Source organism: Epinephelus lanceolatus, chromosome 5, assembly GCF_041903045.1.
Source record: "Epinephelus lanceolatus isolate andai-2023 chromosome 5, ASM4190304v1, whole genome shotgun sequence".
Lineage (NCBI taxonomy): Eukaryota > Metazoa > Chordata > Actinopteri > Perciformes > Serranidae > Epinephelus > Epinephelus lanceolatus.
Genome location: NC_135738.1, coordinates 39,016,682 through 39,033,846, shown reverse-complemented (window position 1 = coordinate 39,033,846; position 17,165 = coordinate 39,016,682). Strand labels below are relative to the sequence as shown.

The 17,165-nt window shown below is 41.9% G+C and overlaps 3 protein-coding genes and 1 pseudogene across 3 annotated transcripts; 2 read left to right on the top strand and 2 right to left on the bottom strand.

The window, feature by feature from the left end:
• The first annotated feature begins 1,658 nt into the window (after positions 1-1,658).
• On the top strand, positions 1,659-6,762 carry LOC144463580 (histone H2A-like). The gene is made up of 3 exons (XM_078168324.1): positions 1,659-1,691; positions 2,585-2,700; positions 6,343-6,762. Exons 1-3 carry the CDS (start codon positions 1,659-1,661, stop codon positions 6,740-6,742), a joined length of 549 nt encoding a protein of 182 aa, XP_078024450.1. The 3' UTR covers positions 6,743-6,762.
• A 3,328-nt stretch (positions 6,763-10,090) lies between these two features.
• LOC144463525 (histone H1 pseudogene) lies at positions 10,091-10,853 on the top strand (annotated as a pseudogene).
• A 325-nt stretch (positions 10,854-11,178) lies between these two features.
• On the bottom strand, positions 11,179-11,668 carry LOC144463539 (histone H4). The gene has a single exon (XM_078168228.1). It carries the CDS (start codon positions 11,585-11,587, stop codon positions 11,276-11,278), a length of 312 nt encoding a protein of 103 aa, XP_078024354.1. The 5' UTR covers positions 11,588-11,668; the 3' UTR covers positions 11,179-11,275.
• A 1,579-nt stretch (positions 11,669-13,247) lies between these two features.
• Positions 13,248-13,925, bottom strand: LOC144463535 (histone H2B 1/2-like). Its single transcript, XM_078168224.1, has one exon. It carries the CDS (start codon positions 13,907-13,909, stop codon positions 13,535-13,537), a length of 375 nt encoding a protein of 124 aa, XP_078024350.1. The 5' UTR covers positions 13,910-13,925; the 3' UTR covers positions 13,248-13,534.
• Between the last annotated feature and the right edge of the window lie 3,240 nt (positions 13,926-17,165).

Here is a 17,165-nt window from a genome sequence, read left to right as displayed (position 1 = left end):
CCTTTAGCACCACTGGCACAAGCACTCCAAGTGGGTCGTAAATGGAACTGACCACAGATAAGATCCCTCTACGGATCAAAGGTCGATCTTGGATTGAAATCCTGAACTTGAATGCATCTGATTGCACACACCATTGCACTCCCAGAACTCTCTCAACAGGAAGTGTGTCATGGTCCAGATCCATCTCCTTTACATCCACTGCCCTCTGCTCTTCAGGAATTGCAGCCAACACATTTCGACTGTTATTTATCCACTTCTTTAGTGGAAAGCCACCTCTGGCACAAATGGCTCGAAGATTGTGATAGAGAGCAACAGCCTCGGACTCAGAGGGCACAGAGACAAGACAGTCATCTACATAGAAGCTGTGCATGATGGTGTCCACCACCTGCTGACTGAAGGAGTTGCTGTTATCCTCCGCACACTTTCGCAAAGCAAAATTCGCACAGCTTGGTGATGACGTTGCCCCAAAGAGATGGACACACATCCTGTACTCCTCCATAGGTTGAGAGAAATCCCCACCTGGCCACCAGAGAAACCTCAGCAAGTCACAGTCTTCAGCTGGCACACGCGCCTGGGGATACATGGTCTCAATATCTGCCATCAAAACAATGGGTTCTTTCCTGAATCTGGTTATGACTCTAATCAATGAACTAGTAAGATCGGGTCCCTGCAGCAGCTGTGTGTTCAATGATGTACCTTGGAATGATGCAGCACAATCAAAGACCACTCTGATCTTCTTCTTTTGCGGATGGTATACACCATAATGTGGAATATACCAGGTTTTGCCATGGTTACATTCCAGATCTTTAACAGGCACCTTTTCGGCATAACCACAGGAAATGATGTTGTGCATAAATGTGGTGTAGTCTGCATGGAATAAGGCATCCTTTTGGAACCTTCTTTTCAAACTCAAGGCACGTTGCTCTGCTAGCTTGTGGTTATCAGGCATGCACACATTTCCTCTTTTCAAAGGCAAACCAATGGTGTAGTGACCATCCACCAGCTTAACAGAGCTTTTCACCATTTCCATAAACTGGCCATCTTCTCTTGATGGCCCCAGTTGCTCTTCATGGCTGCGTTCAGGGAAGTCGAGTTGAAACTGCTGCTTCCACAGTTCATCCAGTTTCACCACAGAGATGCGGTTAGCAGTGATGCTGGGTTGTTCCAGGTCTGCTTCACCAAACATTGGCCCATTGACAGTCCATCCCAATGTGGTCTGAACAGCGTACGGCCCTCCGTCTTCGCTTGGAATCACCTTTATAGGTTCCAGAGCTTTAGGTGCATTTAAGCCGATCAACAGCTCAATGTCTGCATCAATTTCAGGTAGGTGTACCCCACACAAATATGGCCATCTGACCAAATCCTGCTCCCGTGGTATGTTGCTCCTGCACACAGGCATTTTCTTCTGTGTAAAGACATCTGGCAAGTCACAGTAGAGATCATTTTCCAGACCAGCTACCTCCAGATCTGACACAATGCAACATCCCACAAGCTTTTCCTGACCCATAGTACGTAAGAGAATTTTAGTTCCTCTTCCTGAAACATTCAGCTTGTTCATCAGACTTGACGTACAAAAGGAGCCAGAACTGTCTTGGTCCAGAAAGGCATAAGTTTCCACAACTTTGTGACCCTTTTTGGACTTGACCTTGACTGGCACGATGGAGAGCTTACAGCCATGGTCACCGGCCCCAGTGAGACCACTACTTTGCACCGCTACCACAGAGCTGCCCATTGCTGTGTTTGTATCTGCTGCAACTGCTAGATCTTTCTCTTGCTCCTTGTTCTTCGAATGAATATGAAGCATGCTAGGGTGTTTAGCTCCACATGTTTTACATGACAGTCACCTCCTGCAGTCGTTACTTATGTGCCCTATGCACAGACAGCCAAAGCAGACTCCATGTTCTTTCAAAAAAGTGATCTTGTCATTATGCGCCCTCTTTCCCAGTAGAGAGCACAACTCCAATGCATGTTCACCCTTGCAGTATAAGCAGGTCCTTTTGTCCAGTGGGGCTCCTTCCTTTTTCACATGGGCCTTTCCATTAACTGATGTTACTGTAGTAGCAAAACTTCCTTGGTTTTTTGTGTGACGCTGACAGCCGCCTTTGCTGCCATTTTTGGTTTGCATTGTCTTTGGAGTGTCCTGTATATTTCCAAATACAGGGTCTGCTGCAATTCTTACCTGACGTTCAATGAAACTGACAATGTCAGGGAAAGTAGCTCTTCGACAACGGGTCTCTTGAATATCACAAGCTACTGTCCTCCATTTGTCTCTCAGCTTATACGGTAACTTCTTGATCACTATCATCATGTTCGCAGGCATGTTAAGCTCAGACATGTACTGTATGTCATCCATTGCATTACAACATCCTCTTAAGAAGAGACCATATGCTTGGAGAGATTTAGCATCCTCTGCTTTAACCACAGGCCATGAGAGTGCTTTGTCCAAATAAGCAGAAGCAATCTTTTGCTCATTCCCAAAATGTTCTTCCAACAAAGCCTTAGCCTTTTGATATGCTCTGTTTGGAGGCATTTGCTGACAGCTTTGAACAAGCTCTTGTGGTTGTCCCCTTGTGTATTGTGCCAGGAAGTCCAAGCAGTCTCCAGCATCACCTGTCCTTTCTTGAACATTGTGCTCAAAGGCTCTCATAAAGGCATGATAGTGAAGAGGATCTCCATCAAACACCTGGATCTCTCTCCTTGGCAAATGAGAGATGTTCTGTTGTCGCGCCAGCAGAGCAGAAATTTCATTTTGCCTTGCCATAATGGATAGCAAATTGTTACCGTCATCAATGACTGGCATCTGAGCATGTGGACTGGCTGCAAACTGAGAAGCTGAAACATTACTATTCACATTAGGAGCCATTGGGAGTCCAGGCGGCCTCTGCTGGACTATTTGAGAGCCAACATCAACAGTAACTTTCCTTTCATTCGGCTTTGTTAAATGAAATTTAGATGTACTTTGACTGTCATACACTCCATGGCCACCAGGCACAAATGAATCAGCCTCAGCATTAAGAGCAGCATGGGCCCCTTTGGCCAGAAAAGATTCCATACCATCTGATTTTTTATGTCTGGTGCCTTTCACACTCTTCCTGAGACTCTTAGGACCTCCATCCGAGCCTGAGCGGCTGCTATCTCCACTTCAAGCTTAAATCTCTCTTTCCTCTTCCTTATTTCCTCCTCGTGCTGATCCAGCTCTTGCTTTTGTTTGAGTAATTTTTGACGAGCGAGAAGAGCAGCCATTTCAGCTTCTGCTTTGACACGAGAGGAGGAAGTAGAGGAGCTTGAAGTCCTTGAAGTCCCAGTTTTTGATCCATGTTTTTTGCTTCCAGCATTTGAGATGCTGTCCTCTGGCTGAATGTCATCATGCACTAATTCAAATGTGGCATTCTCCTCCACATTGTCATTTGTTGCATGTCCTGAGACTGGTCTCTTAGTTTCAGAGAGCCACTGTGTCACATCCTCAATAAATCCTTTGTTGTATTTATTGATACTCGCAAACCACATTTTTTGTTTATCCTTTTCCACCTCTGGTACTATTTCCACCAGTGACTCATGCAGGGAAGTTGTCTCCTCGTGTAATTGCACCAAAATGTCCAGTTGAGTTTTCACCCGTGAAACATTATCATCATTCTCCATGAGCTCCTTTAAAGCAATGATGATACCTTTCATTTTATTCACTCTTGCTTGGCGGTCTTTTTGAAGCATCTCCATTTTGCACCCCAAGGCTTTTTCAGTGAGAATGATTTTTCTTCTGACAGTTTCATTGTTATCAGTTTCATTTGCATTTGAACCAGCTTTTGATCCATTCACTTGTGAACCAACTTTTGATCCACTCATCATGACATCCAGCGATGTGTGCACCACGAACGTTCAGAAAGCATATGTCACAATCCACACTTCATCATGAATCCACATTCAACCTTGTTGCTTAGTTTTGGCAGAAATATGACTCCATACATGAACAATCCAATGTTGCTTCCAAATCCACATCCAACATCACTCCTTTAATGTGCACAAAACAAGCAATCCACTTTTAAACAGGTTAATTCAATCTTGAGCAGTAATCAAAATGACAGCCACAGCATCCATGTGCATCCAATATGCAGCAGTAAGCAGCATCAACTGTGTCCAGGCAAGTATAAACTTCACAGTATGAATGAACTGAGTTTCACATACCATGGGTTGTGCTGCGCTCCTTCATTTCATTCAAATTTACTCACGGTCACCATCCAAAGTGGTTGAGTGGTCCAAAGTGCACAAATCCAGCAAAGCATCAGAAGGTAAGTGTCGAGTCTGTAGCCTTTTTCTGTTGACAATGTTGTGTGACTATCAGAACCAAATTAGTCACTGAGAGGAGAAAGCAGGGCTCTGTCTGACACGCTGAGTCCAAGAATGAAACATGAAGCCATTACTGCAGTTTCGGGGGTGTTTATTCTAACCCTTTCAATAAACATACATTTTATGCAGATGGACTGAATGGACTAGACTGTGAAGGAGAAATAGCCTTTGCGGTCAACAGAAATATCGGCACCCTACCTCACCCTGTCTCTGTATCAAGCAAACAGATTCACAGGCAGGTGCAGGTGATATTCATTTGGCAATCAATCAGCCTCACACACACAACTCTGCCCACACACATAACTCCGCCCACATACACACACAGCCACACCCACTACCCCAGGTGACGAGTGAGAAACACACCCTGCCTCTACAATATGATCAAATGTCTGTATAGAAAGTCATGTGTCCGTATAAATGTGAATGGTGTACTTACTGATTCTTTTAATGTAGAAAGAGGTGTAAAACAAGGCTGTCCATTGAGTGCTGCTTTATATATCTTAGCGATCAGCCCTTTAATCAAAATAATAAATGCTGACCCTTTGATATCCGGTAAACTTATAAATAACAGTTGCAATGTTAAAGCAATGGCATATGCCGATGATGTTACCGTCATCATAAAGAATCAGTTAGAAATGGATATTTTAATTAATCATTTGTGTCTTTATGAACTGGCGTCTGGTGCTAAATTAAATCATGAAAAGACTGAAGGAGTTTGGATAGGAACAGAGAGTAAAAAACCTCACTTAAATATTCAAATAAAAGAAGAAATTAAAATTCTTGGTTTGACCCTCTGTAATAATGATTGTGGTCAACGAAATTGGAATGAAAAACTGAATATTGTTAAAGAAGAAATCAATAAATGGAGAAATAAAGATACTAATTATAAATCTAGAATAAATATAATGAAAACATACATTCTATCCAAACTCCTCTTTCTTGCCAATATATTTCCGCCAACTCCCAGCATATTAAAACAACTAAATAAACAATGTGTGAACCTGGTCTGGGGAACCACCAGAGAAGTCACTAAACGTGACCTTTTGTTTAAAAGCAGAGAGTATGGAGGCCTTGGCGCCGTTGATTTGAGCGTTAGAGTGATGATTGCTTTTGTTAAAAATGTGTCAGCGGCCATCTCAAGAAAAGCACCCTGGGTCAGTCTTGTTAAAAACTGGGGAAAAAAAGGGGCAGTGCAAGACAACACCCTTATTATAAATTATTATATTCAGATTTCTTACACGAACATAGATGTATACAAATAAACTGGGTAAGTGATACAAGTAAAATAATTTTTAATAAAATAAATGACGTTAAATATGGTGGTGTAATTAAATATAAAAATATCTTGGAGAGAGATTATATGAAAGTAATCAAAATAATAAATGACAAGAGATACTCAGAGAGCATCAGGGACGTCCGCTGGCTCATTTCAGTCTCCAGGCTCCCTGTACGTGCTATTGTTTCATGGAGCTGTTATGTCACAACCACAGAATGTCCGATGATTTATTGTAATGAACAAGAGACACAACAACATCTGTTAATTGACTGTTATAGATCTCAGCAAGTGTGGAACATTTTACAAGGACTTGGTCTATCCTGTGACATCAATTACAACTCAGTAACTTACGGACTCATAACAGAAAACATCCCACAGAAACACAAAGAACTGTATCAACTGGTCATTATCATCACTACATACAAACTTTGGAAAACCAGATGTGCCATGTCCCTCCAACAGACTGTTATAGATGGAGACATGGTAATAAAACACATCCAGGCTGACCTCCGGAGGAGAAAGACATTAGATAAGAATCAAACTCTTCCGTGGAACATTTTGCTCCTTTAATGCACTTTATTACATGCACCTTGTTGCCTACTTGCACTTTATTATTGTAAATTGTATTTCATTGTGAGTCAGGGGTGTTTGTCATGTCTGATTCTCTGTGTTTTGGTACATGATTTGGTTGTTGCAGTGTAATTTTTGAATGGAACTCAATGAAGTATTTTGGTTTTTTTAAAAAAAAAAAGAAAAACCGGTGGAAAAGCCAGAGCCAAGGCAAAGACCCGCTCCTCCCGTGCTGGGCTCCAGTTCCCAGTCGGCCGTGTCCACAGGCTGCTGCGCAAAGGAAACTATGCGGAGCGTGTCGGTGCCGGCGCCCCCGTCTACCTGGCGGCTGTGCTGGAGTACCTGACCGCTGAGATCCTGGAGTTGGCTGGAAACGCTGCCCGCGACAACAAGAAGACCCGTATCATCCCTCGTCACCTGCAGCTGGCTGTCCGCAACGACGAGGAGCTCAACAAGCTGCTGGGCGGAGTGACCATCGCTCAGGGCGGCGTGCTGCCCAACATCCAGGCTGTTCTGCTGCCCAAGAAGACCGAGAAGGCCGCCAAGTCCAAGTAAACCTGGACACTCTGACTGCTGGAAACTGGCCCCCAAAACGGCTCTTTTAAGAGCCAAACAATCACCTCATGAAGAGCTCTGATTCTCATGTCGTAAATGTAAATAACCAATTAAGTCATATTTCTATCTAATGTTCTGCTGTTTGTATGATCTTTGACAATGGAAAAACACAATGATCACAGATGTGTTGAAAAAGCAGTCCTTTGATAATAGTATCAAAGTAAGAATTAACTAACGACTAAAGAGGTTAATAGAGGGGCATAGAATGCTTCAAAAATAGTTAATCTTTCTGAAATAATCGCCAGAGGATCTGAATAATTTTAAATGATTCATACTGATTAGTAATACCAAAGGCAAAGACATTAAACTGCTCCTTTTAAACATCAGAGTTCTTACAGAACTGGTCGATTAGGACAACTTTCATAAAGCAACTAAACTATAAACTTATGAAGTTTAGTTGTTAATCATTGTTGTCCTGTTCTTGTCAGTCAATAAATCACCTCACACCTCTGTTTCTACAGTAAATACATCTGATCACAGGTGACATATTTTGCACATGCTCAGTCTCACTCAGAAGAAACCGAGGTGAGCAGGTTGAGAAAGTAAATTGCTTACTAACCCAAAGGAGATAAACGCTTGCTTCAGGGACTTCTACAAGAAATTGTATTCCAGTAGAGTAAATGCCACTGAAGCTGATTTTTCAAACGTTTTGCCAATCTAAAGCTTCCTCAATTAGAAAGTGCATCACGAGATGATGGATGCTCCAATTTCTAAAAGTGATGTCTTGAATGCTATTCAGGCCTTCCCCTCTGGAAAAGCAGCTGGCCCAGAAGGCTTTGGCTGTGAATTTTACAAAGCATTTCATGAAAAACTTGTCCCTTTCATGCTTAGGATGGTGAATGACTCCATGAGAAATAAGAGGCTCCTCAGCTCATTGTATGAAGCAAATATTTGTTTGCTTCTAAAAAAGAGAAAGGAAGAGTCTGACCCTGCAAGTTATAGGCCTGTTGCTCTTAAATTGTGATCAGAAAGTAATAAGTTAATTTCTAGCTAAAAGATTGGGTAATCATATTTCAACAATTGGTGAAATACTTCACGATGTGAAGTTTGGTGATCTTGAATATATACACGGATGATTTACTGATCTGTTTATCGGACCCAGTAGTCTCTGTTCCCGACCTCCTGACCTACATTAAATCATTAAGCAGACTGTCAGGATTACAATCAACTGGGAAACATGTGAGTTTATGCCTTTGAAGAATAATTTGTGTCCTGTAGTCTTGAAATCTTTGCCATTTAAATTACTCACTACCCACATTAACTATCTTGGACTTAAGATTCATAGAAAAGCCAAATTTTTATTCAAATTGACTTTTTTGGATATGATGGACAAGCTAAGAGCTAATATGAGGAACTGGAGGTTGCTTCCCCTTTCAATGATTGGTTGCATCAATGCTATTAAGATGGTTGCACTTCCAAGGTTCTTAAATCTTTTTCAAAACCTTCCTATCTGTTGACCAGTGTCTTTCTCTAAATAACTCCCCACTTAATTAATATGTGTTTTGTCTGTGGGTGTGAACATGGTGACTTTGTCTCAATCCATTTTCTTCCCTGTAAATCCATGTGATCATTGATTGATGACCCAGGTCTATTTCAAAGTCATGAAATCAACCAGACTTGATATTGTTCGCTCGCAGTAGCTCCAAACAGCTTTATGACACAGATTCTGATTCAGTCTGTTTGGTTAATTCAAGACAGGCTGTTTATAATAAGACCTGCTTTTCTGAGTCACCTCAGAGGAATACCAGCACAGTATTGTAATTCAGGAAGAGATCAGGGAAACACATTTGGGCACTAAAGATACGTCAGTGCCTCATCGGGTCATTTGTACAAATACAGTAGAGTTCTGTGACGAAGCTGTGATGCACGAATTATGCTGCTATTAAAAAATGGGCTGTATATGTGGGACATCCCACACAGAACTTTAGAGCGTGAAGCACAGATCTGTTTTTAAAGCATCAAAGAGCAGCTCAGTCGCTGTCCAAGGTCCTGTTTCATGACATCATCACTGAGTGTTTGTTTCACATCATGGTTGTTTGAGTTGACAGTGAGCTGTGATGCTGCCACCAGGCTGCAGTCTTTGTATTGGACCACAGACACTGACACATAACATGTGGAGCAAAGGGAAATAAGAAACAGAGATGTCTTCACCTCAGGATGATCAATAACATGCGCACAACATGTGCTCTGGATTTAATCTTCTTCCAAAAAAGGGAAAAACACTGTGACAGGCTGTGACAAATTCAGGGTAGAAACAGACTGAAGGACAGGGAGTCAGAAATGAGAGGACAGATTATATAAAGGTTTGTTGGAGAACAGGGCTGTGCAGGGTGCTTGTGCACACTGAGTGACTCCTACATATATATATATATATATATATATATATATATATATATATATATATACACACACACACACACCTTTCCACATCAGAGCCTCTTATTAATCCACTCAACATATGTGTCCTTCAAACTGGTTTCTATTCAGAACAATGACAGACAGTTTATCTGAGCTGCTGTTACTCTGTGAGTTTTGAAGGAAGTCCAAATCTAAATTTCAGTCAGTCCTTAGGCTACTTTGAACCACAGCAGAAAACACTGAAAAACACTCAATAACTGTTGTGTTACACTTAATGAAGTCTTTGAATATTCATGACCGATCTATGTATCAGTGAAACAGTGTCAGTGTAACATTTAAAGTCACTTACTGCTTCCACAGACAGATGACATGTATTTGTCCGTGTGTTTGATCATTAATAGTACAGTCTGGCTGAACTGCACCATGAGCCTCGGCCATCATCAGTGTGTTTGCTGCGACCAGAATAACTTCAGTTTATTCCGAAGTCATCAACAGCTGGTGGTTGTTTTTACACTGAGTCCCTGAACAAACATGTGGGCTGCTGGAAAACGGCTTTGGTGGAGCTGTGGTGCATTTGAAGTCATTTTAGGAGACAAATGAGTGGGAAATGCCGCTGAGCAGTGCTGGCCACGGCGGTGAATAGGTGAGGTTTGGAGGCTCCACAGACAAAATGCAGAGAGCATCAGAGCTCTACATGACTTGAATATGAAGAGACACAAGTCCGCTATCGGCTCCCTTCACTGTCAGCCTTCAGCACTTGTCCCACATTTAGTTTTTCACCTTTTCTCAGTCAAGAGAAAACACAAGTGCTCCAGCTTTCACACTGCACAGAGGAGCCACGGGCTGGGTTGAGTCTCCACGGTTCTCACGATGTGTTTAAGGACAGCCTCCTGCTCGGAGCTTTTAACAGTCCAGTCAGACACTCCCGTGTGTAACTGAGCAAGAGTAACATTACTACAGAATATGGCAGAAGTAGCTCCAGCTCCAGCCGCCGCGCCGGCCAAAGCAGCCAAGAAGAAGGTTACCAAACCGAAGAAGGCCGGTCCCAGCGTCAGCGAGCTCATCCTGAAAACTGTGGCCGCATCCAAGGAGCGGAGCGGCGTGTCTGCGGCCGCCCTCAAGAAGGCTCTGGCTGCCGGAGGCTACGATGTGGACAAGAACAAGTCCCGCGTCAGGACCGCCATCAAGGCCCTGGTGGCTAAGGGCTCTCTGGTCCAGACCAAAGGGACCGGGGCCTCCGGCTCCTTCAAGATGAGCAAGAAGGCTGCCGAACCTAAGAAGGTCAAGAAGCCGGCCAAGAAAGCCGCTCCTAAAGCCAAGAAGCCCGCAGCACCCAAAAAGCCCAAGACAGCGGCAGCGAAGAAGCCAACAGCCGCTAAGAAGTCTCCCAAGAAGGCCAAGAAACCCGCAGCGGCCAAGAAAACAGCCAAGAGCCCCAAGAAGGCTACAAAGAGCCCGAAAAAGGCCACCAAGAGCCCCAAGAAGGTGGCCAAAAAGGCCCCTGCCGCCAAGAAAGCCCCCGCAAAGAAGGCAGCCAAGCCCAAAGTCAAGAAAGCAGCAGCCAAGAAGAAGTGAGCTGTCATCAGTCTCATCAACAAACTACTCACTAAAAGGCTCTTTTAAGAGCCACCCACACCATCTTTAAAGAGCAGCCTGTCATTCATTCATTAAGTAATTAATAGTATTTCTTTATTTTTTGACCGTATCACTCGTGCTTTGTTTTTGCTATAGTGAGCAATACAAAATAGAGACATCTGACAGCTAGTTACTTGAAGATTTAAATGACTTGTACAACATGTCGACAGTAAATGAAGAATACCCATATATTTAAGTCATCGCACTTTTCAGACACAGTCCACGCAATGAGGTGTGTTTAAAGCCCGTTTGTGACACCCTACGATCAGTCCAGGCCTGCTCTCAAATAATATGTAGGCTATCAATATTGTTACTGGCATTAGGAATGTCATATAGAGGGCACTATAGACACCTTTCTCTTAATCAATATGGACTCTGGGGAAACCACGTCAAATAGAAATATTAACTGAAAGGAGCTCTTGAGATGTTGTGGGTGGCTCTTAAAAGAGCCGTTGTGTTGCAGTGAGATGAGACGGTGATTTAACCTCCGAAGCCGTACAGAGTGCGACCCTGCCTCTTCAGAGCATACACCACATCCATGGCGGTCACAGTCTTCCTCTTGGCGTGCTCGGTGTAGGTGACGGCATCACGGATGACATTCTCCAGGAACACCTTCAACACACCGCGGGTCTCCTCGTAGATCAGACCGGAAATACGCTTCACTCCACCACGGCGAGCCAGACGGCGGATAGCGGGTTTGGTGATTCCCTGGATGTTATCACGGAGAACTTTACGGTGACGCTTAGCGCCTCCTTTACCGAGTCCTTTTCCTCCCTTGCCGCGACCACTCATTTTTTTTCAGAGTTTAGGTTGTTCCGATGTAAACCTGAAGGTTAGAGATCGTGAACGTGGATATTTACATCCTCTCTGCGGACGTAGTTGAGCTCTGCTGGGCGGAGACATTTGTTCTAACAATAGAAACTAGGACACTGATGAACCCTTCACCTTCACAGTAGAGGCGGGAAATTACTATTCTACTGTGAATCACTCATCTATAAACCGCCTTTTTTTGAACATATACAAAACATCAGGTAGTTAATAACAGCACATGTAAAAATATAAAACCAAAAAGTGTTCCATAATTATTTATAAAACATATGAATTCAGGTTCATATTCAGAATACTTTATTAATCCCCAGGGGGGAATTGTTTTTTGTTCCAATGCTCAGTGCAAAGTAGAAACAGAAATACAGCATGAATGGAAACAAGAGATAAAGATGAAGATATCAATAAAATACTAAAATAGACAATGAAATAAATAAAATAAAATATTAAAGTAGACATTAAAATAAAATAAAATATTAAAGTAGACAATAAAATAAAATAAATAATAAAATAGTAAAGAATAGTAAAGAATAACAGTGTTTCAAGACGACTGTGTAAAAATAACACAAACAAAAGAGACAAGAAGATGCAAGGATGTTTTTAGGAACCAAAGAATAACTGAGTGACTTGAGAAGAGTCTTGAATTTTATGACAACAGCTAAAAATTCACTAAAATTCATTGACTAGTAGAAAAAAGTTTAGCATTTAGAAAAAACAATATCAATGAGATTCAAGAGCGCCTTTCTCTGGATTATCACAATAACAAAAAATGTCTCTGAGGTTCAAAGAGAAATATTTTCTATATTATTTTTAAAAAAGGAGCAGGAGGCATTATGGTCTGTAACTTTGGCAATAAGATAATTGGCATGGTAGTTTTTGTGTAAAATTCTGAGGTGTACGTCTTAAGCCTTATTTAAGATGCATTACTCATAAGGTAACAGCCGAGGTCTTCTCCAGTTTATGTTCTTAATTTTAGACCTTCAGAAAAATTTGTCTCTTGGTGCACTTTCATCACTTTCTTTGATCAGTGAATTTTCTTATTGTTACACTTTTTATCTGTTATCTTAATTCTATCCAGCGTCAGTAAAGGCCGTGTTATATTACTCTCATCATATCTTAGATGGTTTTTCATAAGTTGAGTTAACACATTTAGAAAAGCAAGAGTCAAAGAAATGAATTATCTGAAAGGAACTGGAAAAACTGTGTATAGACAAACTATTCATTGTTCATGCCAAATTCATCAAAGAAATAATTTATCTCTTTGGAACCATGTATGAAAGGATAAATATTTGTTTCTGATAAGTTCATCACAGTTGTTCCAGAGAGAAGTTTTATGTCCCATCTGCCTGATGTAGGAATTTGTGTCAAAATAAAACAGACGAAAACCAATACTGACGATGCTTCTTAGTTGGTAAACAGCAATTTTGTTTGGTATCAAATCTCCATTAGCAGGATATGTAACTTTACATTTAATCTGAGGCTTTATGTCCTAGTCGCCTTCATCTCTCATACTTGACAACCACCTATCCAGAAATTGTGAGATTGTAACAGTTTGGAAAACAAGGACTGAATTTACCATTAAATGATTCAATTAAACCTAAACACAATATATTATAATATTCGCACTATTAATGGTTAAGTTCAGTTTAAGTTTGTTGGATTTGTTTAAAGATCAGATGGATTATTAAGAACAAAACCGTTCTGTCTTAGGTTTTGTTGATGGGTGAAACAATGTGTCAATACAGAAATCGAGTATTGAGTCTGTACATCATAAAAATCGTATTTGGCATGTATAGAATTGGCCTGGTGTAAGTTTTTCATAACTGTATCACCACGACAACAGGATTGATCTTCAGATAAAGTGGGTGGCTCTTAAAAGAGCCGTTGGTTTAGTCTCAGAGGCAACAAGACTGTCTACTTGGAGCTGGTGTATTTGGTGACGGCCTTGGTGCCCTCAGACACAGCGTGCTTGGCCAGCTCACCGGGCAGCAGCAGGCGGACGGCGGTCTGGATCTCCCTGGAAGTGATGGTGGAGCGCTTGTTGTAGTGAGCCAGACGGGAGGCCTCACCGGCGATGCGCTCAAAGATGTCGCTCACAAACGAGTTCATGATGCCCATGGCCTTGGACGAGATACCGGTGTCGGGGTGGACCTGCTTCAGCACCTTGTACACGTAGATGGCGTAGCTCTCCTTCCTGGTCCTCCTCTTTTTCTTGCCGCTCTTACTGACGCTCTTAGACACGGCTTTCTTTGAGCCCTTCTTGGGCGCTTTCACGGTGGTTTCAGGCATGATCAGGACGGTAAGCTTCTTCTCAAACGTATAAAGCCTTTTACTGCAGAACGACGTATTTGTATGCATCTGATGCAAATACCACTGTGCTGTTGCTCGCACAGGATTGGTCAGCTTCTGAGGCTGGGGCGCAATACACCGGGTGGTTGGGGGGAGGAAGACGAAAGAAAATATAGTTATTTAAAAAGAGAAAAAAACAGTTACTGTTGGGTTTGATATAATACTATGTTACGATTTCAGTACATTCACTGATATTTTCCACTATATTCACTGACACAGTGTTAATCATACCAAACCATTTCTCTGTTCATTCTGGCCGAATATCACAGCTCCCCGGAGTTGAATGGAGGGTAATTCAGGTCACCTATTGTGCAGGGTGTGAGTACTGACTCCTGATTAAAAATTAGAGCTGCTTTGTGCTTTTCAACACCAACCATCAAGGTGTGACGATGCCCTTCCTAAGGCTAAAGAGAGCTGAGGAAACACACACCCAGGAAATTATGACCCTTCCTCAATCAAATACTGATGCCATGTTAGCAAACATTGTCAAACACAAACTCTGGTCTCTAGGCCCATTCAAAAATTCAGTGATGTCTTTTGCTGAGCTGTTGGAGGGTGATTTTGAGCATCTTAAAACTTAAGTGGAGGGAATATTAAAGAATCCCTTTACTCTAGGTCACCTGCATCTGAGCTGTTTTTGAGCAAAAAGTTTAATTTGCCAAATGCTCACTTAACACCTGCAGGCCTTAAATAGTGATTTTATTTATGGTTTTATTTCACTGAGACCCAACATAACCCCTGGCCCATATATAAACACATATGTTCCTTATCAAAGAGGATCAGAACCTTAGATTTGGATCCTTACATTAAAAAAATAATAATAATATAAGCTTTGTTTTGTTGATGTTTACTAAACAATTTACTAAACAATTGCTGAATATTCAAAAGGAGCTTGGAAGCATGTAAACGTGTATCTAATGTAGAGTGTGTCCAGATAACACAAAAGGTCAAAGACAAAATCTTGTCTGAAAACCTCTGTGACACAATGTGGCTGAAAACACAGGATGTGAAAATCAGTGTGGAGTTTAAAATCAACTTTTTCTTGCCTAAATCTACAAGACTACAAACCTGTCTCACTCCTTCACAACCAGAGTTGTTGAAGAGGAGGTCACATGACAGCTGGATTGAGGAGCAGAGAGGAGCACACTCCCTGGAAGCAGCCACAGGTGTGCTAACTGAGCATCTGACACAGGTGCATTGAGTATGCTGACTGAGTTCATTCATTGTGTGCTGAAAGTCAAAACCCCTCAACATCCAACTACCCTGTCTGAAGGAAATAACTGCTTTAAAGTCAGTCTGCTGACTGCTTCTCCATCCTCACTCATATCAGTTAAGTCAGCTCAGCTGCTTCTCCTCAACTAAATGATCCTTCCAGCCAGAGTTATAAATTAAGTCTTTGATGATGGGAACAACTTTAACCAAGCCACTATGCAGGCCCCTGGTCTGCCCATGGCTCACTCTCACCAGAAGTCTGGAGCAGTGACACAGACCGACCATTCAGGAGCCAGGCTAAAACTAACACCATCCTGAAGCAGTAGAGTGCAGCAACAAAGGCGTCCACCAGTCAACCTCAAAGACTACATCACTATGCCATCTTGCGGAGCTGAACAGAACCCAAGGCTATTCAAAGAAGGCTGGGACACACTGTTTAACCCCATGGCAACTGGGGAGTATGACATATGTGAAGAGTAACTGGAACTGTGATGTTGGAGGGCCAGGCTGCAGCTCATGCTTTGTTGTTGTCGTATAAAGCAGGGCAGGTGAAAATAGGCTCGTTTTGGATGAGCCAGGCCTGCACAGATTCAATCACCGGTGATCACTGTAAGATTGTTTAGATGTTCTTGCACCCTTCCATCTGGCCTCCACAGAGATGTCAGTCGAAAAGCATGTTTCTGCCTCAAAAGTTATTCCACTTATTAGAATGGTACAGCACAAACTGGCTGTAAAGGCATCAGCCATTAAACACCAAACATCTTTTAAAACAACTGCAGTATGTGCTGGTCAAATGATGCAAAATTGAAAATGTTAGCATTCTGGCCTTAGCCACCATCTTGGACCCACGATTTAAAACATTAGCTTTGGGCAGTGAAACACATGCACAAGAGACCATGTCAAAATTGACTGCAGAATGCGCTGGGGCCGTGAGGGCTGGGAGAGAAATGCTGTCAACATCACAGGTAGTGTACCATTTATTATTATTATTATTATTATTATTATTATTATTATTATTATTATTATTATTATTATTATTATTATTATTATTACGGTGTTTTCCACACCTTTCTAGTAACATGTATAAAATGTTATCAATTCCATCGGTCAGCTGCCAAGGAAGAACATGGGCCATCAGCAAAGGACAACTTGTGGGATCTTTAGGACAACAGAGTTGGTTTGTATTATGGCCTGTTATTACTGTTTGCATATTTTTTCTTTTTATGAAAGATGGCTAATTTCCCTTTTCTTTTTGTTTAGGTAAAACACAACAATCTCAAAGTGCAACAGCAGATGCTACAGTGGAGGTTCAAACATATGTGTCTGAGCCTTACCTCTCCAGAGGAGAAGACCCACTTACTTACTGGGCATCACGCGAAAGAAGAATATACCCGAACCTCTTCAAGATGGCCAAAAAGTATCTCCCCATGCCAGCAACATCTGTGCCATGTGAGCGGGTCTTCTCCAAAGCTGGAGAGGTTGTCAGCCACAAAAGCAGCAGACTGAAACCACACACTGTAGAAATGCTTTTTTTTGTTTGTTTGTTTTGTGTTTTTTTCTCCCTGGTTTACTTTTTTTTGCAAGACAGAATTTATCAGCATACAAATTAGATAAGACAATACAATACATGACAACAACACAACCAAAAGGATGGGAAGTGTCCTTTAGTCAGAGTTATAGATCCAAGATGTGCCAGGGGAGGCACTTAGATTTGTCCATTGTTTTCCTCCTCCGGAGGTCTGTGAGTACCTGCCTCACGACCATGTTGCTGTCTATGACAGTCTGATGTAGAGTCATGGCACATCTTGTTTTCCATATTTTAACACAAACTACACTGATGATCATTTGAAACAGCTCTTTGTGTTTCGGGGGCATCTTCTCATCCAAGAGTCCATACATAACAGATTTGTAGCACATTTTAAAATTCACACCCAGACCTTTTAAAATGCTCCACACCTCTTGTGCTCTGTAACAGTTCATTAGC